The 24,359-nt window shown below is 38.6% G+C and overlaps 4 protein-coding genes and 1 non-coding gene across 6 annotated transcripts; 1 reads left to right on the top strand and 4 right to left on the bottom strand.

Moving 5' to 3' along the window:
* Window positions 1-4,878: 4,878 nt before the first annotated feature.
* On the top strand, window positions 4,879-6,105 carry LOC113277495 (p21-activated protein kinase-interacting protein 1-like). The gene has a single exon (XM_026526575.1). The coding sequence runs from the start codon at window positions 4,879-4,881 to the stop codon at window positions 5,848-5,850; it is 972 nt and encodes a 323-aa protein (XP_026382360.1). The 3' UTR covers window positions 5,851-6,105.
* Window positions 6,022-6,128, bottom strand: LOC113284757. The gene has a single exon (XR_003328373.1). It is a non-coding gene; the product is annotated as a U6 spliceosomal RNA (small nuclear RNA).
* A 3,546-nt stretch (window positions 6,129-9,674) lies between these two features.
* LOC113281825 (transcription initiation factor TFIID subunit 8-like) lies at window positions 9,675-11,667 on the bottom strand. Its single transcript, XM_026530696.1, has 2 exons — window positions 11,441-11,667; window positions 9,675-11,263 (listed from the first exon to the last, which is right to left on the bottom strand). Exon 2 carries the CDS (start codon window positions 11,172-11,174, stop codon window positions 10,065-10,067), a length of 1,110 nt encoding a protein of 369 aa, XP_026386481.1. The 5' UTR covers window positions 11,175-11,263; window positions 11,441-11,667; the 3' UTR covers window positions 9,675-10,064.
* Window positions 11,668-12,446: 779 nt separating this feature from the next.
* On the bottom strand, window positions 12,447-19,040 carry LOC113281824 (cell division control protein 48 homolog B-like). Of its 2 annotated transcripts, none has more exons than XM_026530693.1 (14): window positions 18,770-19,040; window positions 18,070-18,209; window positions 16,729-16,887; window positions 16,573-16,617; window positions 16,436-16,491; window positions 16,187-16,336; window positions 15,975-16,082; window positions 15,630-15,729; window positions 15,188-15,472; window positions 14,930-15,099; window positions 14,141-14,269; window positions 13,641-13,728; window positions 13,412-13,489; window positions 12,447-13,175 (listed from the first exon to the last, which is right to left on the bottom strand). In XM_026530693.1, exons 3-14 carry the CDS (start codon window positions 16,879-16,881, stop codon window positions 12,720-12,722), a joined length of 1,818 nt encoding a protein of 605 aa, XP_026386478.1. In that variant the 5' UTR covers window positions 16,882-16,887; window positions 18,070-18,209; window positions 18,770-19,040; the 3' UTR covers window positions 12,447-12,719. The 2 variants fall into 2 exon arrangements, with proteins under 2 accessions (XP_026386478.1, XP_026386479.1); XM_026530694.1 differs by having other exon boundaries at window positions 18,070-18,158.
* Window positions 19,041-19,284: 244 nt separating this feature from the next.
* LOC113281823 (asparagine synthetase domain-containing protein 1-like) lies at window positions 19,285-24,359 on the bottom strand. The gene is made up of 14 exons (XM_026530692.1): window positions 24,181-24,359; window positions 23,758-24,073; window positions 23,126-23,319; window positions 22,890-23,025; window positions 22,027-22,215; window positions 21,797-21,894; window positions 21,415-21,529; window positions 21,179-21,284; window positions 20,982-21,075; window positions 20,605-20,780; window positions 20,230-20,329; window positions 20,026-20,142; window positions 19,786-19,842; window positions 19,285-19,630 (listed from the first exon to the last, which is right to left on the bottom strand). The coding sequence occupies exons 1-14, from the start codon at window positions 24,274-24,276 to the stop codon at window positions 19,520-19,522; spliced, it is 1,905 nt and encodes a 634-aa protein (XP_026386477.1). The 5' UTR covers window positions 24,277-24,359; the 3' UTR covers window positions 19,285-19,519.

The raw sequence follows: 24,359 nt of genomic DNA, 5'->3' as shown, positions 1-24,359 counted from the left end.
GAGCCACAGGAATTTCTCAACATGAAGCCGTACACGCATCAAAGATACCAAAGGAAGATCCATAGATACTGATGGTCGTATCACCTTTGAACAAAACCAAACACGACGTCAGCTGCAGGACCTTCCTGATGATCAGCAGTCCAGACTCCAAGCAACTTAAAGTTAAGGCCTCTTACAATTGAGCTCAATGGAGTTCGGAAAATTTTTAAATCCACTAGAGAGGCCATATACTCATTTCTATGGAGACATGACCTTATCACACATTCCGGAGAGGATCGATGGAGTTCACTCTGATGAAATTTCAAAACCTTGAAAGTTATGCATACAACCAAAGTTCATACTTGCGAAAAGAAGAAGAAAAAACATGATGTACTTACCTTGCCGCTGACGATTGGCACACTCGTGATGGATCTGCTGACAACGACGAAGAGGAGCCGGATGCTACAGACGAAAGCACGGAGCCATACGAGCAACAAAAACAGAAGAGGATCGAACAGAAAAAGGATCCCTTCTTGCTCCATGGACGGGAATGGATGGCTGGGCCCACAACACTCATACCCGTAGCCGAGCTAGCAACACGCTACTACGAAGACCATTGGCCGCGCGGTCCCGTTGTCGAAGGCCGATTGGAATTTTCCTGGTAATATCTACCTGCTTCGTCTTTTCGATTTTAATTTCGTCTGTCACCATCTAATGCTTACCCCGAAACAATGTCAATATTACGTGCTAAGCAGGGGACTTAATGTTGATTGTGGTTTTTAGTATAGGGCAAAAACTGCAAAAGTCTATCTACCTGACCCGGCATCAGATGTAGTAGACATTAATATGTCTATATTCTGCAGGGAAATTGGAGAATATATCAAAATCTGATGAGTGCCTATGTCTCTCTTCATATTATATTGAAACTCAAGCTCTTAAATGAATTGTTCACTAGTATAGAGCCTAATGATTACATAATCTCCTATCTGCATTACTCACTAATGCCAGTGCCCGTCGAGTATTTTTCTTATGCTATGTTCCCTAGCTGAACCCTTAATATTGATATGGCATGAAAATTTGTGTTCACTCGCAGCAGAGTAGCACGAATTTCCAAGTATCAAGGTTAAGGTCCTTGCATAAAAGAACTCAATCGGAAAGCATACTGCTCTCTGGAAATAAACTTAAAGAACTTTGTGTCAACACATAGAATTCAATCAATTTTGTGATAATTCACAAGATTCAGATATTACCCTAACTAATTTGCAAAATTAGGGTTTTGAGCCCTGCGCAGTATATTAGACCTCGTCTGTCGAAATTAAGCCTAGGCGAACTAGGAAATTAATCCACCATGGATTAGTAGGTGCAAAATCCTACCCACAATCAGAAAACAAGGAATAAAAGGAGTCGCGGAATAGGATCAGCAACAAAGGGAGGTGTCGCCATGCCATAGGCCAGTCGGCGCCACTTGCAAGTGGCCACACCCCATGCTGCTCGACCGACCCCTATTTCCCGCCGACCAATCAGGTCGTCTTAAACCCGCCACACACACATAAGTTGTGGCTGGGCCCATACTTATCGGCCCTATTTCCCATCGACCAATCAGATCGCTTTAAATCCGCCACACGCACACTAGAATTGTGGCCACACCCACGTTTGGTCGGTCCCTTTTTTTGACCAATCAGGTCGCTCTAAACCTGCCACAGTATTAAAAGAGGCGAAATTGCGCCAGATGGTCACAATGCCAAATTGGCTTTCCAAAAGCCGCGCCAACATGCTAATTGTGCATGTCAAACGTGCCATTCCGCTCCGACATGCTAGTGACATGACGAACATGCCATGCCGCTCCAATATGCTAATTGGCATGCTAAACATGCCAAATGTTCCACTTTGCCGCAGTAGCATGCCGAATATGCCAAACGTGCCACTTTGCCACAGTAGCATGCCGATCGTGTCAACATGCCATAAATAGCGCGCCAACGTGCTAACCCACTTCTTGTTCGTGGACAAACGCCATAACATATTCCAATTAGGGTATTCCAAACACGGCTCTGCCTTAATGGCATTAGTCTAAACCCTAATTTCCAGTCGTGTCCCAATTACGCCACTTTGGCCCTACAACATGCCACGAGCCATGTGGGACCCGACAAACCCTAAAAATGGCGTCATTCTATAATCACCCGTGGCCATCCATGCGCCTGTAGTTATTCCCATATTATGGCCTTCCATAATTCCTTCAATGTGGCCATGCCACCGATTGCATAAAGCGCCACCGTGTCGCGGCCATGCCACACACGCTAATTAGGATTTCAATATGACAAACCCTAATTTAGCTAAAGTTGTTACGCCAACTAGGTCAAGTAATTCTCATAAGGCCTTAAGTTTCATATAGCAACAGGGCCAACGTTGCCAGAGCCATATTTGGGTCTAACACCAATATGCCAAAATAGCTGCTATGGCTGCGCTAGGCGCCACTATGTCACTGGCATGCCGCTATATGCCACTACGCCATTGGTCCATTGGCATGAGCCAATGACGCCACTGTGCTACCATCAGGCGCCAACAAAATGTGGCCATAATCAATGGCCACCCTTTCTCATGAGTTACGATCTCAACCGTCCAAATTCGCCACAGAATTGACGGGCTTGTGGCAAGTTTTGGGCGACCAACTAAGACAAGCCTAATAGCATCACATGCTATTCTCCTGTGGAAAGTCTCTTGAATTTGACTTGTCACACATAGCAATCTGCTACATGTTTTCCACGAAAACACTCGAGACATCAAACATGTCACAAACTGGGGGATGCTCATCAGGGTATTGATCTGGCGGTTTAGCGTGCAGCGTGCAACACGCCCATTATAAGAAAGTGTCAGAAAGCAGGGCAGTTTGTGGCGGTAAGAAGTAGTGGGTGTAAACTTACCAGTTTCCTCCATGGTGGGAACGTGATCTCTGGCATTTACACATAACCCCACTTCTCCATTACTCAATCACTCCCACTTTCTATGAGATCGGGATGCGTTCAATATGACTTGTATAAATAGGTTTTAACTATTTCAACGAAACAACAAGTTTTAGTGAGAACAACAACACAGTATCCAGAAAACTACCAAAGAACTGATAGATTTCATTCTGCAAGCCAGTTCCAAATTATGATACAAGTCATAAAATAGCCACACCTTCAGAATTAACCATTATGGTTTCAACACCTTCTTCGCTTGCCTCCCTAAGACCAACCCTTCTCCTTCACTTTGTGACCGAAGCAAGACTGGAACGACCATTTCTTGGTTTAGGCCAGGATTGTACAGATCATCATCTCTCGAATCTAAAGTACTCCCGTGCAGTGCATTTGTTTTATAGATTTGTTTCTCATCCACACACCCAAATTTACCAAAACCAGCAGAAACAGTTTTTACCCATAAACAGAAGTATAACGTCTATCTTTTGAACTTCGTATATAAGACATTGACATAATCGTATGAATGCTATTGTGATTATGTATGGGTATGGGTGAAGATTTCGTCCTAGGAAACAATGTTTTACATTTGTTTAAAGGAAGTACAATTCATAAACTTGTTTTGTGAATCGACGGGGATCTTTAGAACTGTTTGTAGATCTAAAGACGTCTTGTGATAATCCATCGTTAACAGACGCAGTTTTGTGTGTGATTGATCACAAGAGATTCAATTTGTTTGTGTGCAGGTGTTTATTGAAGATCTAAGAAGATTTAAAGACAAAGAAGATTTCTTATTTGAGTTCATAATCTTTGGTGTGCACAAAACTTGATCGGCTGGGGATCCAACTATAATCGTCTTATCTTTGTGATAATCTTGATTGATTAGTTGAGTAGATCGGCATCAATACATTTCTTTGTGATTAATAGTATTGATTGCATAGTCTAGACAATTACTTTGGTAGTTGTTGAATAGATTGATCTAAGAACCTGACAAAGGAGTTTATTGGGATAAACGGAAGAGTCTTTTGTCGAACTCATATCACATTGTTTGAAAAGAGTTGTTACCGAACAGATTTGTTATTCCTTTACTGTTTGGAATACGAACCAAATGAATTGTTCCAAGTGTGTGACCTATTACAAGTTGGAGGCGCAGGGATACTAATGGAACTAGGTGAACTATAGGTTTAGTTGTTTGGTCTCAACTATACGAAGTTGGTTTAGATTTTGTATAACGGCTTAATTCTGAGAGTATTCAATTCTGGACAAGGTCTCGGGATTTTTCTGCATATGCGGTTTCCTCGTTAACAAAATCTTGTCGTGTCTTTTACTTTTCTATTTACGCAATTATAATTGTTTTTATTATAATTAGAAGTAAGATACACAAACGTTAATTCCTAATTACGTGATAGCAATCCTATTGTGTTTGGTTAAGTCAGAGGTTATTATCAAGTAATCATACTTCGTTGTTGTATTGTCTCGATCTTGTATCTATAGTCAATTACGCAAGTTATCTTGTTGTCGTATTGTCTCGATCTCGTATTCATAGACGATCACACGAAGTGTGAACCGATTAGTTGTATTGTCTCGACTCAGTCCATAGACAAACACTTTCTGAGAAAGGACTTATAGGTGGAAAAGTTTTAAATTGAGGTATATTTGGGTACTCTCGTGTTTTCATAATGAGCCAAATTTTTCATCTTTGTACCATACCAGTTAGGTTCGGATAGTAACTAATCGCCGAATTGTTCATTACAAGTAGGTTTGGCTGATAATTGTAAGCCACCCAGATCGTGGGTAGCCTTCAAATTATATAATAACCCTGGGCTTGAGAGTAAGAAAATTAAATGGGCCGAATTGTTCTCCGTTTTCTCCAGCAGTTAAACCCTACAAATTGACTGCTTCACAAAGACGGAGCTAAACCCTTGCGCCTACAGAGAGAAAACACATCATGACTCTAATAGCTGGTTCTTGGGAGAAGTTTCTATGGGGATTCAAGCTCAAATCTGAAACCCTAGTCCCACTTTTCTCATACCCATCTCATATCTCAGCAATCAAATGTGTTGCCATCTCTGGTCCGGTTGCGGTCTCTGGTGGAGCAGATGACTTCATTAAAGTTTATGATATAACCACTTCTTCAGAAGTTGGATCTCTCATGAACCAAACAGGGGCTATTACTTGTGTCTCTTTCTTTAACTCATCTTCACTTTCTTACCCTCGTAATCTCCTCAGTGGTTCTGAAGATGGCACTGTTAGTATCTATGATGCTGATCCTTTTGTGCATTACAAAAGTATACAAGCTCATAGAAAAAGTGTTAACGATTTGAGTATACATAAGTCTGGAAAGTTGGCATTGAGTGTTGGTAGAGATTCTTGTTTAGCTATGTCGAATTTAGTCAGAGGAAGAAGGAGTTTTTGCTGCAGGTTAAATAAAGAAGCTTCAATGGTGAAATTTGATTCAGATGGGAGTAAATTCTTTTTGGTTATGGAAGATAAAATTTGTATTCATGAAGCTGAGGATGCCAAGTTGGTTTTAGAGATGAACAGCCCGAGCCAGAAGAGAATTCTTTGTGCAGCTGTATCTGCTAATGGACTGTTGACTACTGGTGGGGAGGACTGTAATGTGACAGCATGGGATCCAACCAGTGGGAAGGTAGCATATTGTATTGAGAAAGCACATTCAAACCGTGTGAAAGGAATTGCAGTTCTGTCTAGCAGTACCGTTGATGATGTGGAAAACTCTGAATCTCCATATCTAGTAGCTTCTGCATCGTCAGATGGAGTCATAAGAGTTTGGGATGTGCGCATGGTTAAAAAGGAGCAGCCAAGTCCATTTGCAGAGGTGAACACAAAATCTAGGTTGACGTGTCTTGCAGGATCCTCCATCAAAAACCTGAACTGTGCTGGAAATTCCTCAAAGTAAGATGAGGAAAATGAGTATGTCGCTGAGAAACAGGCAACACAGCCCCCTTGTTTCATGTTCCAAAAATATTCTTGCAGGATCAAGGATCTTTTATAGTGGTCGGTTTACTGATTCCATTCATCATCCTTCAGTTTTGATATGTTGAGCAACATAAATTAGTACATGTTTTTTATTTTATACAGCATTTTCTCGATTTGTGCGTGACATCCTTGCGCCGGGTGCCACGCTAATCTTCTCTGTATCGTGTTCCAGTTTTACCGAGTAAAAAAAAAGTTCCAGTTTTATCGGATGTCCCCGAAGGGACATTTTATACAGCATTTAGTTTAAAATAAGCAGGTGTAGAAAAGGTAATGTAACAAATTTCTGAAGGCACTATTTGAGAGTTTTAATGTTTGATTCATTTTGGATAGAAAATATTACTTATAGACGGAGGAAAAATATTAAAACGAAAGCCTGTCTGCTTAATTAGTCCTCCCAGTAGAAATGCACCAGTCCTAAAATTTGTAGGTCTCAAACCATTTAGGCACTGCAAACCTGCCTGGAGAATGTGCCAGCTCCAGCCAACTGTGGGGTAAGGATTTTGCAATCCTCTCCCAAGGTAATCCTCTTCATCATCTTAATATTTCTGGTCAGGGCTTAGATATTGTCAGAAATCATTCTTTGGCTGGTCATTTGGATAGTGGGTCTCCAAACTTGTTCTACTCGCAACCCTGACATCCTAACTCTATGAATTTCAATTTGGTCTGTGAACTTTTCCTGCCCAACACTGTGTCATGGAACAACATCAAATATCTCAACTCTCAGCATCAACCCTGACATCAAATATCTCAACAGCTCACAAGATTTTAGCCATGACCCCATCATATAAATCATGAAGATCACTTGACTTGGTCACCAGCCAGAAATGGAATCTCAGTCAAAAGTGCTTATAATACTGTCCACAGCTCTATTAGTACTAGTAATAATGTGAACCATGATGTCTGGAAACCTCTTTAGGATCCTCCAGCTCCTCATAGGGTGAAGCGAAATGCTCTAAGGACGTGGTTCCTTCTAAACCATAGGTAGGCACTTTCTAAAATATAGGTACTTTGTGCTCTCCGTGGACAAGATCAAGTTACCCTCCAACATCTTCTTCTCCACTGCAAGTATTCCAGAAGAATCTGGATGGAAGTAAATGTCAACATAAGCTTCTTTCGAAATTTCAGGAGTTCAGCTCACATTGGATCTCTTCTTGGTTTCTTCCTACCAGGATAGCAGGCCTAATCCTAGATGAAGAAGACCAGAGAGAATGGAGTCGACTTTTGATGATTTTTTCTTGGATGATATGAAAGAAAATATGTGCTCACATATTCCAGAACCAATCTCTCAGTGGTAAGCCCACTGCTCAGAGAATCAAGATCATGACTGCCAGTATTAAAATTCAAGAGTAAACTCAGTAGAAATCAAAATTGCTAAACCCCCTTCCTATAATGGTCGTCTCCTATGACTTCTGCAGGAAAATGCAGGGGAATCAAGTGAAATTATGATCAATAGAGCATGGAGAGGAGTAATGACAACGTTTGGTGCTCAGGGCTGTCAAATGGGCCAAAAGACATCATCTCACAAAGTTTCTTTTGAAACTGACTCGTGTATCATAGCTAGAGCTATCACAGATGCAACTTCTAATGAATGATTTTTTAGGGACCATGGTTTTTTTTGAGGGGACCATGGTTTTATTAGGCCACCTTCCTTATAGTGATAAGGGGTGTCCTAAAACGTTGAAATGACTAATCTACCCTTAACCTAATTTAATTTAAAACCAACCTAATAACCACCTATATATATATATAACCACCACCTCCTCCCACCACCACCGCCCACCACCGCCGATTACCACCACCACCACCTCCGATTATCACCACCACCAACCACCGATTACCACCACCACCTCCTCCCACCGCCGATTACCACCACCACCACCTCCGATTATCGCCACCACCAACCACCGATTACCACCACCACCTCCTCCCACCACCACCACCACCGCCTATTTAAGAAATGTAACAACATTAGTGCAATCACAATTAAGTTCTGTTACATGATAATTTTATCGAGTATAAAAGACGCCAGCCGCAGCCTGATTCTGCCATGGGACCACTCCGGAGGTATTTTCCAACAAACCCTTCACTTTAATTTGATTTTGATTGCTTCAATCGAATAGAAATCATCAAAATAGGATTTTAGTAGGAGTTATAGAGCCATGTTCGGTTAGGCCGATTTTCCAAAAAACCCTAGTTTACTAACCAAACTTCTTGAAAATGAAGAACACGAAGAACAGTTCGTTCTATTGGATTTAAAACTAAGTCACCGAACTCTCTGTTTGGTTGTTTCGCAAAAAAATTTAAAACTACAAAGTAACCGAACTCCACCCTTAGAACCGAAAAAAAAAAACAAATCCAGTCTAACCGAACTGTGTTGTTGTGGCCACTATCTTGAGTTCCAAAATAACCGAACTTAGCCAATAGAGTTCGGTTTTTTCGCAAAAAATTTTAAAACTACAAAGTAACCGAACTTAGCCAATAGAGTTCGGTTGATTCGCAAAAAATACTTTTAACCGAACTCCTTGTATTAGAACAACATAAGTCCATAAGTTCGGTTCCTTCGCAAAATAAGGATATCACCGAACTTTAGTTTACGAAAATAATGAGAAGTCCACAAGTTCGGTTCGTTCGCAAAAATGTTAAGTTTTCTTTGTAACCGAACTCTACCTTTGAAACTTCGTAATCGAACTCTACCTAATTCGCCAAGAAATAAATTTCGTAGTAACCGAACGTTTGCCTAATTGCATATATGCATATATAATCCCAGTTAGGTTGCTTCGCAAAATATGTTGAAGTTTGCGAACCAACCGAACACACAAGATGTACCCAAATAAATTGTTAAGTTCAAAGTTCGGTTACCTACCATTTTATCCTAGGTAACCGAACATTACACTGTACGACCAAAACCTCCATTAACGAGCGAGTTCGGTAACCTGCGTGTTTGGAAAATGTAACCGAACTACACTTTCAGGTGTGTTCGGTTACATGTTCTTGACATATGGTAACCGAACTGACCCAAATCTACATAAAAATTTTCATTTTTTTTGAAAGTTTGGAGCAATTTAACCAACATTATCTAAATTTGAAGCACACCTGGGTACCCAAATACCCTTCTTCCGATTGTGGTTGGTAAAATCCGTCGTTTTTCATGTTTTCCTTCTTCATCTTCTCTAACTTTACTCTCTCAATAATTCTACTTCTTTAAAAAAAAAACATCTGATTTTTTAATCTCACTAATTATCTTTAACTTAATCATCTCACTAATCATTACACTAACTAATCATCACCCAAAATTAATCAGGAGGGTAATTTAGGTATTAATATAAATATCCAGATAAGGGGTGACCTAGATTTACTTCTAATGTCTTTATCCAAAATAAAACCATGGTCCCCAAAAAATCGTTCCTTCTAATGCACAATAGCAGGCTTACTGCAGAAATAATGCATCTGCTTTTGGAGACTGTTGTTTGGGGTCGTAATAATATTCATAACATGGGTAGTAGAGCTGCTGATGTTAGGAAATCAGGCAATTTGCTTCTGTTCTCTCAATGAGGATACCGAAAACCTGGATGTTATTGCAGTACTAGAAGTAACTGTTTCCTAATAATAAATTCAAAAGGAAAAAGAAAAGGAAAAGAAAAAAGAAACAGCTAGGCACCAAGCTCTGATTTTTAAGGCAGCAAAATGGTTACTTGAGCTGCCCAGAAATGGCTTGGGAACAGCATCACAATCTTGACATAAAAGTTTAAGACCCAACAATGAATAATAAGAAGATACCATTAGACAAGCAATTTATATTTATCTAAATCTCATGCTGCAAAAACCACTAAAAGAATTTGTAGTACCCACACAGGGACTTGCTATATAAATGCTTTTACATTAAAAAAGACAAGGAGAACATTCTGATCTAAAATTAGTAGCTGAACCATCTCCACGTGAGCCACCAAGGACGCGGGGTTTCAGTTGTAACCAAACAAAGCAGGGCGATAGATGACCCTCCTCAAAATAATCAGAACCTAAATGGGTGTTTCATTGAAAAGATTGGGGGGAAAAATGTTCCTCACCGATGAATTGCAACGAAAGTTGGAACAAGTATACAAATTCCCACCAAGCGAACCCTGTAAAAAAATTACTTTACAACTGAGCAAGATCCTGCGGATTTTCAATAGCTTCCTTCAGAATTTGCTCTGCTCTCCTTTTCTTATCATCTTTCTCTTCATCCCTTCGGAACCAAACAATTGGCTTTCCAATGCTGTTTTGAAGAGTCAAATCTACAGGCATTCCTAAGGATTTCCTCCCAATTCCAAATTTAAAATGAACAGCCTGTTTCTTGTTTAGAGGAAGAACAGCTTTACTCACACCATCACCCACTTCAGAAGACCCGCTCTTACTTGCTGCTTCAATAGCTGGTGCAAACGTCTCTAGCACGGAGATCCGATTCTCCCCTACCAATTCTTTCCGCAACTTAGATGAATGAACATGTACTGGTTCTTCTTCATTACCAGGTGGAGCAAGAAAAGGATTAGTATCTATTGCTTGGTTAGTACCCTTTCCAACTGAGCTGGGTAACTCCGAACCACTAGAAGCTAACCTCTGCTGAAAACTCAACAATGAACGTTCTGCTTTTCTCCTCTGTCTTGCTTGCTCGATTTTATCTGCTTTAGGATCCCTCACTTTCTCATTCCATACAGGAGTATGAATATAAGTATGAGGATCAGGAAAAGCAGGTAACCAAGCAGGAATATGTTTACCAGCTGGTGTTTCACCAATTTGAAGAAAACTCGGTGTAGCTTTCCATTCTCTAACAAAAGGAAACCGTGGAACAGTTCTGGAAAAAGGAATATCTTTTGCTGAATTCACATAATCTGTTATCTCTCTAACTATACCCGACTCAACTAAACAACGATTCATATCTGATGCATTAACAAAACCCTGCGAGAAACCCAAATCTTCCAATCCTTGAATTATATCAAAAATATTAGAATCCATTCTTCCAGCCAAATTAGCATAAAATTGAGCCGTTTTCCCTAAATCACAAAGGTAACGAATCAAAATGTCAGAAAGAGCATCTAAAGCAGACTCATGAAGGGTCTCAAATCCCATAGTTTCACATATCTGTGCCACCGCAATTCTTGCAATTGCTCTAGCAAAATCATCTCCTCCACCACCACCATTATTTAGCAATAATTTCTTCTTCCCCTTGTTGCTGTTCTGACTTCCACTCTCCTTACCTCCATCATTCATATTCAATACACTTCATATCACTTCACCACAAAGAAACAACACCATATCTCTCTTTGTTCCTGTCCTCTTCTTCACTCAAATCTCCTCCCCTAAGGTTTTCACCAAAATCTTCGTTTAGGGTTTTTTATAGAAATAATCCGTTCATTCAAGAACAAAAACTCTCTGACAATAAGATTCAAAGAATAAACCCTAGACTGATATTGCATTTCAAACAGAAACAAAAAACGAGAAAACTCAAACAAATTTCTAGAGGTGAAGTGTCTTACCAGTAGTAGTTAGGGTTTCGAAAAACCCAAGAATCACCACCTTCGTACCAAAGAAACCCTAATCTTTGTATTCTGATTGAATAATTGGGATGAAAAATTGGGGAAAATCTAAAACCCTAACTAAACCCTAGAAGAAAATGAAAGAGGGAGCTGGTTTAGGAGGTGGCGGTGGTGGTGGTCGCGGTGGTGGTGAGAAGAGGCAGATCCATTAGAGGTTGTGTCTCGTGTTTATTTATAGAACTGCGCTTCTAGTTAACACAGATCGGGAATTTCTAGGGGAAAATATTTTCTTACCTGTGGTGACGTTCCAGAATTGCTATCCTGCTCACGAGTTATTACCGTGTTGCCATGTGACGTGGATAGTTTCTGTGCTGACGTATAGTGAATGACCACGTGGACAGATACTCACGCCAAACAATTGGCTGTGACAGAGTATTTCGAGTTTCAAAACTTCCAACCATAAATTTGTTGGGAAATTATGTACTACTATCTTCATAAATCTGAATTTTCATAACTAAATCAGTTCAATTAATAGTAGGAGGAGTAGTTAAACATGTGTAATTAGGTTTAATCTCCAATACTACATGTTTTTGAACCCAGAAAAATCACATAAAACCAGCCTATCATTTTGAAACGAAAGATACATAAGTTAGGATGAAGTGCTCAGTTCATAATATATTTTGATGAACACTACCGACTCCATCAAAGAAATGTTGATTGAATACTATCGGTGATATTGTCTACTTTCAATTTAAAAATAGGTAAAACTATGGATTTAGTTAAAATTTTAGATTTTGTCATCCTTTCAAGGACTCAAATACGGCAGAATCTTTCTAGGCTAACGGAACCTTAATAGTTAGAAGATCCCACTCAACAGAATCAATGCCTGCCTGTCGTAAAAACCTATATTTAGGACTTAACTGGAAAGTGACACATTACCAAGTCAAAAGCTACTGTTTTCAGATAGATCAAAGTCTAACCTCCACATGTCAATCTCCCAAAAACGTCACCAAGTACCCATTTCATTGTCCGTCGCCAAAAGTAACCAGACCACTGTTCATGACTTCACTTCAATTGACACACCTAAAGTGTGCCGATATTATATACCACCTAAGATTGAATTTCACATGAGCACTTTAGAAACTTGTCCACATTACGCTCCTATTGACCTTTAATTCAAATAAAAGTGCGCACACTCACTCAGACCTGAAACAAAGATTACTTTTGAGTACAAGCTATACAGCCAATAATCTTTTCACTGGTGCTCATTTGACGGGAACTATATTTTCATGTATGATCTGCTTTTCAAAAAACGGCAACCAACATAGGCTAGTACAAAGGTAACTGCCCCAACTTTTATATGACTCATTAGGTTTTCTGGAAACTTGCTCGTCTGCTGCTGCTTCTGGTTCAGTCTGCATTCCTTTGTTGACCGAGAATAAGGGTTTTTCTTAAAAGAAGCGTACTTATCGACTGCTTCTCTAATTAAGGCAGGTTTTAATGATTCCTTCACAGTTTGGAAATGACGATTGAGAACTACTGCTGCAGTGATATCTTCCCTAAGAGCTACCATTCCAGCTTCTCTACAAAGACCTTCTAGTTCAGCACCAGTGAAAAGATCGGTCTCTTCTGCAACCTGCCTAAGATCAACATCATCGCTAACCTTCATATTACAGGTATGCACACGCAATATCTCATAGCGAGCTTCTAGATCAGGTGGTGGTACATAAAGAACCTGCAGATTCAGATGAACTAACGTAAATGAGAAGTCGGGTAAACAGAAGCAGAAACTGATCCTGTTTGCTATTATTTATACTGTGGATCATTTTGTGATTTTAGGACTCATTCATAAAATGAAGAATGAGTATTTATTTGGTTAACCACACAATTAGCCTTTGTTTTTTGTTTTTTTGTCCAGTTTTCTTGCCAACAAAGTTCGCTACAGAGAAAAAAGAATCGTGGCAACCATACCAAATCAAAGCGACCAGGCCGCATAAGTGCAGCATCAATAGCATGAGGACGATTTGTAGCAGCCAATACAAGAATTCCCTGTAGACAGAGGGATGCGAGAGAAAAAATCAGAGAGGAGGGAGGTGCATACAGAAGTGCTAAAGTTACTGACACATTTTCTCTCTTTATATGATTTTCTACCAGCTGTATCCTACACTGGAGTGTATGTTATATGATCTTGAATACTTACCTTAGCCTGTTCTAAGCCATCCATTTCAGTTAGCAAAGTAGATAGAAGTCTCTCACCAATAGCGGCACTGTTGCTTGAGCTATCACTTCTGCCATTTGTTGAAGTCATAACATAATGGTTAAGCAGAAAACACGATGTAATAGATAAGAAACTCAAAAGCATGCGATGAAATGAACTTCTGCAAGATAGATTACATTTTCGCAAAAGAAACCTACAAAGTACAGATTTGACAGCACCAATTGTCCATACTAATAGTTTTGGAATATATTGAAGCTACAAATAAGGAAATTATTGATGGTAAAAGATGAATATTTGACCATGAGACCACGAGTCAAAGCTGCTTTAGCAAGGACAGGTGGAGCTCTTCGTGTACTGGGACAGATTGAATCTTGGTCATCCAACCACTCCTACGAATTTGACTAAACCTATAGCCACGGGTAAGTCTTACCAGCTGAGAAAGTTCAAAAGATTTGCTAAACCAAACAATGTCAAATACTTACCGCTTGCTAGCAACCACATCAGCCTCATCAAAGAATATTATACTAGGTGCTGCAAGTCTAGCCCTTTGAAATGTATTCCGTAATAAAGCTTCTCCTTCTCCAACATACATCGAATACAATTCTGCACCACTGCGACATAGTTTATCTATATCAAGGACATGAAATCTCTATATGAAGCATTATAAATCAACAAAGATACAAGGTTAGCAAAGGAAGCAATGTACAGCAAATAATATTTTCAGCTATATTACTTCTAAGAGGATTCAAAAACAACGATGCTACAATTTGGTTGAGAAAATATCATCACATATCTGATGTCCAATTTCAAGAGGTCCCAGCGGAATTGAAGTTTTATGACGTGCGGAGCTGAGACTGAAGTTATATTGCCTCTGGGAGATCTCTTACAGTTCGGGTTAGGGCGAAGCAAGGAATTTAACTTTGGCGGTCCACAACACAAAGTAATCCAATCCATATTTACCGACTAATAGTGGATAATCGTCTTTTATAAAGCTAAAGGTAGATCAACACAAAAAGTACTAATATACAAAGGGACCCCGGAACCAAATGTGGCTCCAACATAACAGTTTTCACAAACTTATACTTTGACCTAGGATGTTTTTTAGGGACTCACTGGGTTGTGGTGTCGGTTTGGACTTCCTTAAGTGTCTAAAGGCATGCAACAATCAGTCATTGGTGAACCATCCTCCTAGCATTCCATGAGACATGCAATCCTATATCCTATATCCTCATCCATTTTATCTTATCAAGCCAAAGGGGAAGAAAATCAACCTCAAAGAGAAAAATGAAGCTTGAGCAGCATGTGCGGCAGCCTTGGCTAGGGTAGTCTTTGAGCATCCAGGAGGTCCATGTAGAAGAACCCCACGTACTGGTGATATGGCCAACCTCTCAAATGCCTCAGCATGTTTAATAGGCCACTCAACCGCTTGCTGAAGTTTTTTCTGTTTTCATTGCAATTGTTGGAAAGAAGTTAGAAGTCAGGTAGTTAGGTTTTCAGTAGTGCGACAAATAAAGATAGTGACAATAGACCTTTAAATCGTTTAGACCTCCAATATCATCCCACGACACCTTAGGGATTTCGACTGTAACACCTCTTGTTATGCTTGGACCAACCACTGATCTTGCATGGTTCCAGTCGTCCAATGTTAAGCTAGATATTGAACCATCTTTACTTGTGTCTGAAGATCTCCTAACTGCAGACATTGCAGCTTCCCAACACAAAGCTTCTAAATCTGCTCCAACGTATCCATTGCACCATGCAGCTATGGCTTGCAGGTCGACACTGGAGTCCAGTGGAAGCTTTTTTGAGTAAAGCTGAATAGTATTACAAAAGCATTATTACAGGGTCCGTACAAATACTAGTCTATAAGAGTATCGATCAAGGGCATAAATTTTCATTTGCGTGAACCTAATGTTAAGTAACAAGCATGGTACTAAGAAATCATTTAACTAGACCTTAGTATCTACATACCTGGAGGATTTGAAAGCGCTCCTCTTCGGTAGGTGTTGTAACTTCAATTTCAGCATCAAAACGCCCTGACCTTCTTAGTGCTGGATCAATTGCATCCACTCTGAAGTACCAAAACAGATAACGTTAATCAGTCATTTCATAATTATTTGACGAACAAATTCGAAGATTATATACGAAACAGGCAAAATGAGCCCTAAAATTTGGTAATTTGGCATATGGGAACACACATAAATGACCCATTTTGCATGAACTTAAACAATTTTGCATATAGGAAAATTCCGTGCAAACTGAACTACAGAAGAAATGCAAGACAACTGTTTTTGGTTGTAGAACTATCTATCTAACCTGTTTGTTGACGCCACAACAAAAACTTGAGAAGTAGATGTTTGTGAGGGTTTAAGGGAATCCATCAATGTAAAAAGTTGAGAAGCTAAGCGGGCATCCTGCTCTCTCCTGCATAAAATAATTATTATAATGTGCAATACCATGTAAAGATTAATATGATTCCTTTTCACCCTTAAGGTTTCTATAATCTACAACTAAACCCTGTAGTATACCTTGAGTCACGACGAGGACACAGCGCATCAATCTCATCGATAAATATAACTGATGGCTTGCCTAAAGTTGCCTTAGATGATGCTTCTGCAAAAGCTTCATGCAGGATTTTCTCACTTTCACCAGCGTATGGTCTGTGAACAGTGTGAAGACTGCAGATACACAACCAAAAAAACACATCAAACACAATTCATCAACAGTAATTGACTGTAACCCAGTTAATATCAATCCCAACCATTAAAATACTGTACCTGATCAAAACCAAATGAGCGTCACATTCTCTAACAACAGCACGGACCAAACTTGTCTGCAACAAGGAACAAAACCGAATTCGTAAAATTACCTAATAGGCGAACACAGTTTCATAGTAAACACAGAATTTGAATACCTTTCCGGTACCAGGTGGACCATACAAGAGTAATCCTCTCCGCCACTGCAATTCAGAAAATGAAATCAATCTTTCAAGAATCAAGTTCTTCTTTATTCAATAATGGGATTGGATTGTGAAATTTGAGTTGACATCATGAGAACAAGAATATCTTACTTTAAGACCGAGTTTTTGAGCCTCCTCAGAATAATGCATTGGGTAGATGATGAGTTCTCTAAGAGCTTCAAGTGCTTGAGCATTTCCAGCAATGGCTTCTTCAGCCTTCCATTGATTGTTTCTGACATTACTACTACTGCTAGTACTTTCCATTGAACCCTAAAATCCAACAATCAATAGAAAGGGAAATGATCATCTATCTAGAAGAACATAACACACTAAAGCCCGTAAAGTCTGAAAAAAGTTAGATGGTTATTCACACCCAAACATTTTACTTGTTACACTTTTGAAGTCTAACGTTTGTTCAATTGATGGAAGATTTTTCGTTTTACTAATTGTTAAAGTATAACCACTATATCCCATCAAGAAAAGAAATTGGAACCGCTATATGATCTTTTTTTTAACCGACGGTAGAATTTAAAATGCACCTAACGACTATATACTGACTAGCCGCAGACAAGTGCTACACACAAATCATTATTCAGAAACAGACAACTAACATCTGAATTGGATTGACAACCATCAGACCACAAAACAACTTCTCTTGGATATTAAAAAAATAATTAATAATAATAAATGAAAAAAAAATTGCAATCCTGCAACAGATCCACCACATTATCTTATAAAACGTAGCAATAGTAGCAGGAATCTATCATCAAACCAACACAAGCAGTAACTTAATTGTTCTTAAAATTGCCCTACTATAAATTGTTATACTGTTTGTATTGATATTCTGTTTATAGAAACGCCACGTATGCAATTTAAAATCATCATTTATGGAACATGAAAAACCTACGGGCAAGAGCTAATAGAGCATCAGCCTAATATGTAGGGCAGGCAGAACCCCCGGTTTTACTAGGAGCTGTGAAATGATTCTTGATCAATTCAACGCTGCTACCCTTGTAAGTGATAAAACAACGGTAGCAATTGTAGAAACTATAATAGATCAAATTCTATGCCTTCATTTTGTATGTCCAAGTGGGAGGAATTTATTGTAAAATATCTGTCCAGGTCATGTAAACAGCTGGTAATGCAGTCATGTTAAGGTATAATAGGGTTGCGGTTGCCTACGCTTTCGCTATGCATGCTGCAAAGAGATGTAATCTCAATATTTGGATGCATAATCCTCCTCATTTTCTGTATCATTTCTGTAAGTATGCTATGGTGTAACTGTCTTCTGTGCTAAATATATGTTTTCTTTGCAAAAACAACAATAACTAAGGTTATTCAGCTGATCATAAACATGCTTCATTATAACTTTACCCTACAAATATATGCAGATACACAAATATTTATAAACAGCCAAACATAAGGAGTTCTGGAGGCAAGGGATTAACTTACCAGCTACACTTTCATGTACAAGTTCTCGAGCAGGGCCAGTATCTTTATCCGATGCAAGCTTAAAGCGAAAGCTTCTGTGACCTCGTTGACTAAGTAAATTGCGGCAACAAAAAAACTTTGATTGGTGAGATACACATGTCCTGGACGCAACATATGTGAAAGCATTGGAAATCTTCATAGGTAATGAATAATATAGTTCGAAAAATTGATCACTATATGCAGAGATGACATTTAAATCTATTAATGATATGTGTGTAGGGATTAATTTCCATCGCAGTGTTATTCTTCAGAGTAATCTAGACTCCAGAGTGAGTGCCATCAACCACATAAGTATTTCCACTGGAAGAGAACGGAACAAAAAATATCTATAAAAAGTGTTCATTGATTGAAGTTATTTCATATAGAAAAACTGCTCTAGATTACTAAGACAGCACAAAAATAATATTCAGAACTTGTCTTGTCTAACTCTACAGCACATCGTAACCCACAGAACCAAAATGATCGAAAGATGAGTTTTTCTTTTGAAAGTAGAAAGAAATTGTTTCTTTCGGGTATATTGTCAAACAGTTGAAGTTCAAAAAGAAGCAAAGCAGCACGCTGTCGAGACAGAAATTATTTATTTAGAGTCCCAAAACCAAACATTAAACGTGCATCAAGAAACAAATTACAGGTACAACTTAACATAAATGATCCAACTTACCTTGCCGAAGTTTTGACTGAAGGTTTGAGCTTTAAAAACCTCGAAACTTATGAATCCAAATCAGCTGAACTGAGTTTGGTAGTACGAAAAACCGCCGCAAAATTTGAAATGGAACCCCCAAGTTATAATCGAACATTTTATAAAGAAACGCGGGTATTTATGTCATTTCCCTCTGTCGGAAAAAGTTACCAGCGGCGTTGATTCAGATCTCTGACTTCGTTTCTGAGAGACTATTCCTGGTTGAATTTCATCCCAGGTTGAATTGGAGGGAAAATTTTCGTAGTGAAACTGAAAATACACTATCACTCGCACGCACAATATTCTGAAAATTGAAATGCACGTAAATGGATGTGACGGCACAATGAGCACCCACCTCCAAGCCCATATCACAAAAATGCACATAAATGGATGCCAAATCTAACATCTGAGACGCAGTTTTTACTACGAAGTAAGAAAATTAATGAGGTCACACTGTGAAGGTGTGTAAACAAAATTGCACTAGATTCCACCTTGAGTGAACTCTTGAAGTGGTGGCTGAAATTTGTTTAGTTTCTAAACTGGTAATCAGTTTGATAAACAATCCTACAGATAAACTCTTGGAATACCATGGTTTACATCAATCCTCTTTTTAGGACTGTTCAAGGAATACATATGTTTGAACAAGTTAAACCGAAACGTCTTATCTTCATCATTTGGGAAGTCGAACCCAAGATACTCCACTTTGCTATCCTGAGAAGCGCCACTTTCATGCTATTTTGTTGATGGATTGTGGACTACAACACTCCCTGCAGATGCCTGATTTGCAGCATGGTTGCTTCCAAAGTTCTTCCTATTTGATTCCCTTGCTATTCTAGAGCCAAACTGCACAGAGGAAAAGAAAGAGAAGCCAATAAGCAACACTGCGGTACTGGTACATATTTACAACCACTTGATCAACTCTTTTTCATCATCTTTCTTGACCGCGAATAAGAACTTCTATTATTCATTGTTGTTTAATACAGAAAGAGAAAATGTACCTGGATTGCTCTCTTGGGGAGAAATGCTGCTGCTTCTAAACCCAACAGCTGTGCGACCTTCACAAAATCAAGTTAATTGAAAATCATTCACTGTGTAAGAGTTAACCAGGATAGCTAGCCTCTTACATGCACTTCATTTTGAGAAGGGTCACTAGCTTTCTACGAAATGTTCTAGAAGGATGAAGAGAAAGAAACTAAAAAAGCATGTTCAACACTAACCAACAGAGGGAGAACATGTACCTCTCTTAGAATCTTCTTATCACCTTTTCCAGCTGCCTGTTCTAGATCAGCAACTTCCCATAGTGGAATTTCTAAAAGAGTCTTGATAACATCCTCGTCCAAGAACGGAAATCTAGCCTAGATAAGAATAAAAAGCAAAATCAGGAAATGAAACATCTCAAAACAAGTTGCGGGTGGCGGGTGTGACACGTGTTTTAACAATACCTCTTTTCCATTGTCAGAAATGCATCTGTCATCCCTTCCCAGATTTATTTTCCAAATTCTCTGCATATCTAACTTCATTTCTTTGTGCAACCCAAGCCAGCTGCAGTATTATATAAATCAAACAGAATGAGTAGAACATTTTACATTGAACAAGAAACACAAGTGCCATAAACGACTGATGAAAGAAGGTAATCAATCACAAGTAACAGTAATTTTTCAGTTCATAAGGGTAGAAAAGGCATGTCGCAAAAATCTATAAACGCCAACCATACAGGTAACAAACATCGATGTTGGAGAAATTACTAAACTAAAGTTCAAAGGAAAATAAACAAAAAAGAAATAATTAAAAAATACAATTTTTCAATAAAGGCATACCCTCCTGATCGATACTTAGTCCTGTATCTACTATACCCAGCACATTGCTCGTCAGCACCAGAACCAACAAGGAGAATTTTGGCTTCAGACTTGTACTTGACACGCTGATGGTTGTCTTTCTCTACCCAACCATCACCACCAGCTGCTAACCATAATGCTATTCCGATGTTCAGGTCCTACAACATAAAGAGTGAGGTTTAGCTGAAGCTGACTTTCATAAAAGAATGTGTCAGTCTGAAGTGTGTTCTTAAAGCATTATCAAGATTGAAAGTTTCACTTCATTAATAGCAAGACACTGTTATTTACTTATTAAACGATTGCTTTAGATGGTACTTGATTGTATATGTATTAAAAAAACAAGATTGTATATATCCTACCATGTATGTATTAGACGGATATATGAGTGACATGACATGCTTTGTTTCGCAGATCAAGTTTGACAATGCATGATCTATCTCCACAAGGTTCCACCTGAAAAGCCAACCATGCAATTTAATTGTCGCGCTGAAATGGTAGAATAATGTTCCATGCAAAAAGGCAAAGTAAGTATTAGGGGAGGAATCAATTAAACAACCTTCGGGAAGGTGCAATTCTCTGAAGTTCCTTCACTCCTGCCCTGGACGATATTCTATCTGGAGCAGACTGGCCATCAAAGCTCACGTTTAGCAGATCGATGTCATCTATCAACAAAATTTCATTAACTACAATAGCAGTGAAGAGAAATGCACATACAGCATGATACATGAATTTGGAGAAAAATCAAATGACAAGCCTTGCTTGCAATAATCTAGTTGGATTTTTTTAACCTACAGCTGGGATCTAGGCATTGATCCAGTAATGCTGCGAGTATCATTGAATCTATTCCACCAGAAAACAGAACTGCTATCGGAACAAAGGTCTCTACTCGGGTTTCATGTTTAATTTCCTGCACATTAATTCATAATCAGTTGTCTTTATCACAAAAGTTTCTTCTAAGAGTAAATTAAAAAGAAAAGATAATCGACAAATCGTAAATCTCATCAACTCTTTGTCAAAGTATTCCATAAATGCATGGATAAGACATAGGAATTTTTCTACAGTATTTGAATGAAATTAGGCACTCATCAGGGAACACAAATATAGTATTAGATGACTAAACTATAAAACAGAGCAGATAACAAAATCAGAAATACGAATGAGTTATGTTTCATACCTGAAACACTGTGTTTAAAATGGTACGCCGCATGACAGACTCTCTGAGAACATTAAGCACCTTTTGCACTGGCAGTGAAACTGAAGGTGGAATGATCCCTGAACAAAGCGAAAGCTACAGTCAGGCAATTCTCTTAGATTCTCCAAATTCTCAACCCAAGTTTAAGGTGAACCTTGAAACTTAATTACTTAAATAATAAGGTATCTCCCAGTTTCTAGGTATGGACGCACCTTTGGGTTCTACATCACTTCTCTCCCACTTAATCAGTTCACTCAGAAGGGGGTCAGTCCATTCATGCTTCTTGACTTCACCAACTAAGCATTCTTTTGTTTCTGAAGCATTGAAGCATATGCTATATATCCCACAAGAAAGCTCCTCCCAGAAGTTAATGCCACTCACCAAATCTTCTGCTCCAGAATCTGCATCCAATTTAGGATATCAGTTTACAAAGTAACAAAATGAGACTACCAGTTATCATTTGTAAGAACTTGCCATGAGTATTTTATGATCGTTACACATGTTGCAGTATAACTAAATGGCTGTGTTGCAACGATACGGATACGGTATCGGATACAAGATACCAATACGCTACTATGATACACCAACTTGAAAAACTAAAATACGGCGATACGGCATACTCAATATTGATCGGTAGTTTAACATAGATATATATTATATATAAGATAGAAACTTAACAAAATACAAACATGTGTTTGCATGATCAAAATATAGTTTGTATGATTAACCTCACTGGAGAGAGAAAAAGTCTGGATAAGAAGGAAGAAACTCTAGAGCAAGATCAGTGGACAGATTTGGAACTAATATCTTGTCACTATAGTTAAAACTTCTCATAGAATCTAGTAAAATATCTAAATTTTCTAATATTTAGTCAAAGTTTTCTAACTGAGTTGTATCTTGAAGTATTGGGAGTATTAGTATGCGTATCCGTGTAAATACGTATCGATACGGCTGAACTTTTTTTTTAGGCGTATCGTTGTAACACAGCTAAATGGGCAAGGAAATGCACAAATAGAGGAGATAAAAGAATACAATGTACGAGGAGGAGTTAGAGTTAATAGCATCCACCACCTACCAAAATTTTCATTAGTATCAGAAGATGGAGATACGGAAGATAACATTAACCGGGGGTCATCCAAAGTTGGCCAATGAACAAGGAGACTCCGCCTCCCAAATGCGTCCCGACCAAACCATAAGGTTTTTAATCTATCCTGTGTTCCATAAATTAATGGAGATATATTCTAGAATAGAAATTTTCAAATCATTTGATATCATAACAAAGAAAAAACTTATCTGACCAAGTAGATGTACCTGCCAATAGATTAATCCCCATGGCCCTCTTATTGTTGAAAGAAGCTGCGGTATGGAAATCTCTTCCTTCTCAACACAACAGCATGCACTCTTGCGTTCCTGGTAGGTGCAGGAACAGCACTTCCCGAGAACACGAACAAGAATCTCGGCATCATTGCAATCATTATCAACATATAGCCCCCCAAATATTTCACCTACAATAAGATTTTCGAAATTAGATGCTGTTTCGTGTCAAATTTTATGAGCATTTTAACAAATTACATTACCAAGACAAAAAACTGGAGCACATTATCCCGTTTATCTAAGCAAGCTACTATAACTTATTTTCTAATCATATATGTAACACTAAACATAAAGGATTCAGCCATATTGAGCTTTCGAAATCATCCACAAGTCTTCAACGAGCAAACACCACGGAAAGCTAAGATTAAATAAGCAACACTGTAGAAGCTCAACTGCATTAATGAATGTGACCATAAAAGAAAGAAAATTGCCAATTTCAAAAGATTTTCACATTCAAATCAACCTCCACATTACAAAAGACAATCAAAAAAGGCTGTAACAATGTTACAAATTCGTGGAGACGAAACAAATAGAGATGATTCCACATTAAAAGTAATGTTTAGTAGTACCATTATATACCAGGATATTTCCAGAAGCATCCACCAAAGGCTGAAAAACAGGACTTATTCCTCTAAGTTGCAATTCTGCCCCAAAAAAATCAAGCTCCGCCACTGAATTGATCCCATCTATGCCATTATCTTGTTTCACATCATACGATGAAGTGATGATTGTATCAGTAGACATAACCATTTCAGTTACTTGTTCTACATTCAGAAAAGATTCATTTTTTATTTGAAGAAATAACTTCTTGCTTCCTAAGTGATCAGGACCCCTTCTTTGAAGAGCTTCTTTAAGACCCTCGACTGAAATTTTTGAATGCTCCGCCTGCATGCATAATCAAGTTCTTTGCTTTAACCATATGAAGAAGATTAGATGAAGTTTACCTAAATTCATTAGAGAGCTAAAAAAAACTGAAGGCAAAATTGACTTACTGGTTTCACAGCTTCAGTAAGTTGAGATGCAACATCTGGACGTAAGGATGACAAATCGATTCGGACACCAGATATGATGAGAGCGATTCCGCACATCTCTGGCTCTAGTCTTTGGTCTGTAATTTTACGCGAAAGTCTGTGCTGAGTTGAAAAGAAACCCTTGAAGGTTTTATTCCTCT

This window comes from Papaver somniferum, chromosome 5 (genome assembly GCF_003573695.1).
Source record: "Papaver somniferum cultivar HN1 chromosome 5, ASM357369v1, whole genome shotgun sequence".
NCBI lineage: Eukaryota > Viridiplantae > Streptophyta > Magnoliopsida > Ranunculales > Papaveraceae > Papaver > Papaver somniferum.
This window is presented reverse-complemented; position numbering and strand designations above follow the sequence as displayed.

What these genes read in the sequence shown, in the direction of transcription:
- LOC113281825 (XM_026530696.1), bottom strand. Translation starts at nt 11,174, where the DNA reads ATGAATGATGGAGGTAAGGAGAGTGGAAGTCAGAACAGCAACAAGGGG.
- LOC113281824 (XM_026530693.1), bottom strand. Translation starts at nt 16,881, where the DNA reads ATGGAAAGTACTAGCAGTAGTAGTAATGTCAGAAACAATCAATGGAAG. An exon ending in GTCCACCTGGTACCGGAAAG is followed by an intron (nt 16,492 to 16,572) that starts GTATTCAAATTC and finishes TCCTTGTTGCAG; the next exon opens with ACAAGTTTGGTCCGTGCTGT. An exon ending in GATGTGGTTGCTAGCAAGCG is followed by an intron (nt 13,729 to 14,140) that starts GTAAGTATTTGA and finishes AACAAATGGCAG; the next exon opens with AAGTGATAGCTCAAGCAACA.
- LOC113281823 (XM_026530692.1), bottom strand. Translation starts at nt 24,276, where the DNA reads ATGTGCGGAATCGCTCTCATCATATCTGGTGTCCGAATCGATTTGTCA. An exon ending in TGATACTAATGAAAATTTTG is followed by an intron (nt 22,216 to 22,889) that starts GTAGGTGGTGGA and finishes AATTGGATGCAG; the next exon opens with ATTCTGGAGCAGAAGATTTG. An exon ending in TCCCCAAGAGAGCAATCCAG is followed by an intron (nt 19,631 to 19,785) that starts GTACATTTTCTC and finishes TCCTCTGTGCAG; the next exon opens with TTTGGCTCTAGAATAGCAAG.
- LOC113277495 (XM_026526575.1), top strand. Translation starts at nt 4,879, where the DNA reads ATGACTCTAATAGCTGGTTCTTGGGAGAAGTTTCTATGGGGATTCAAG.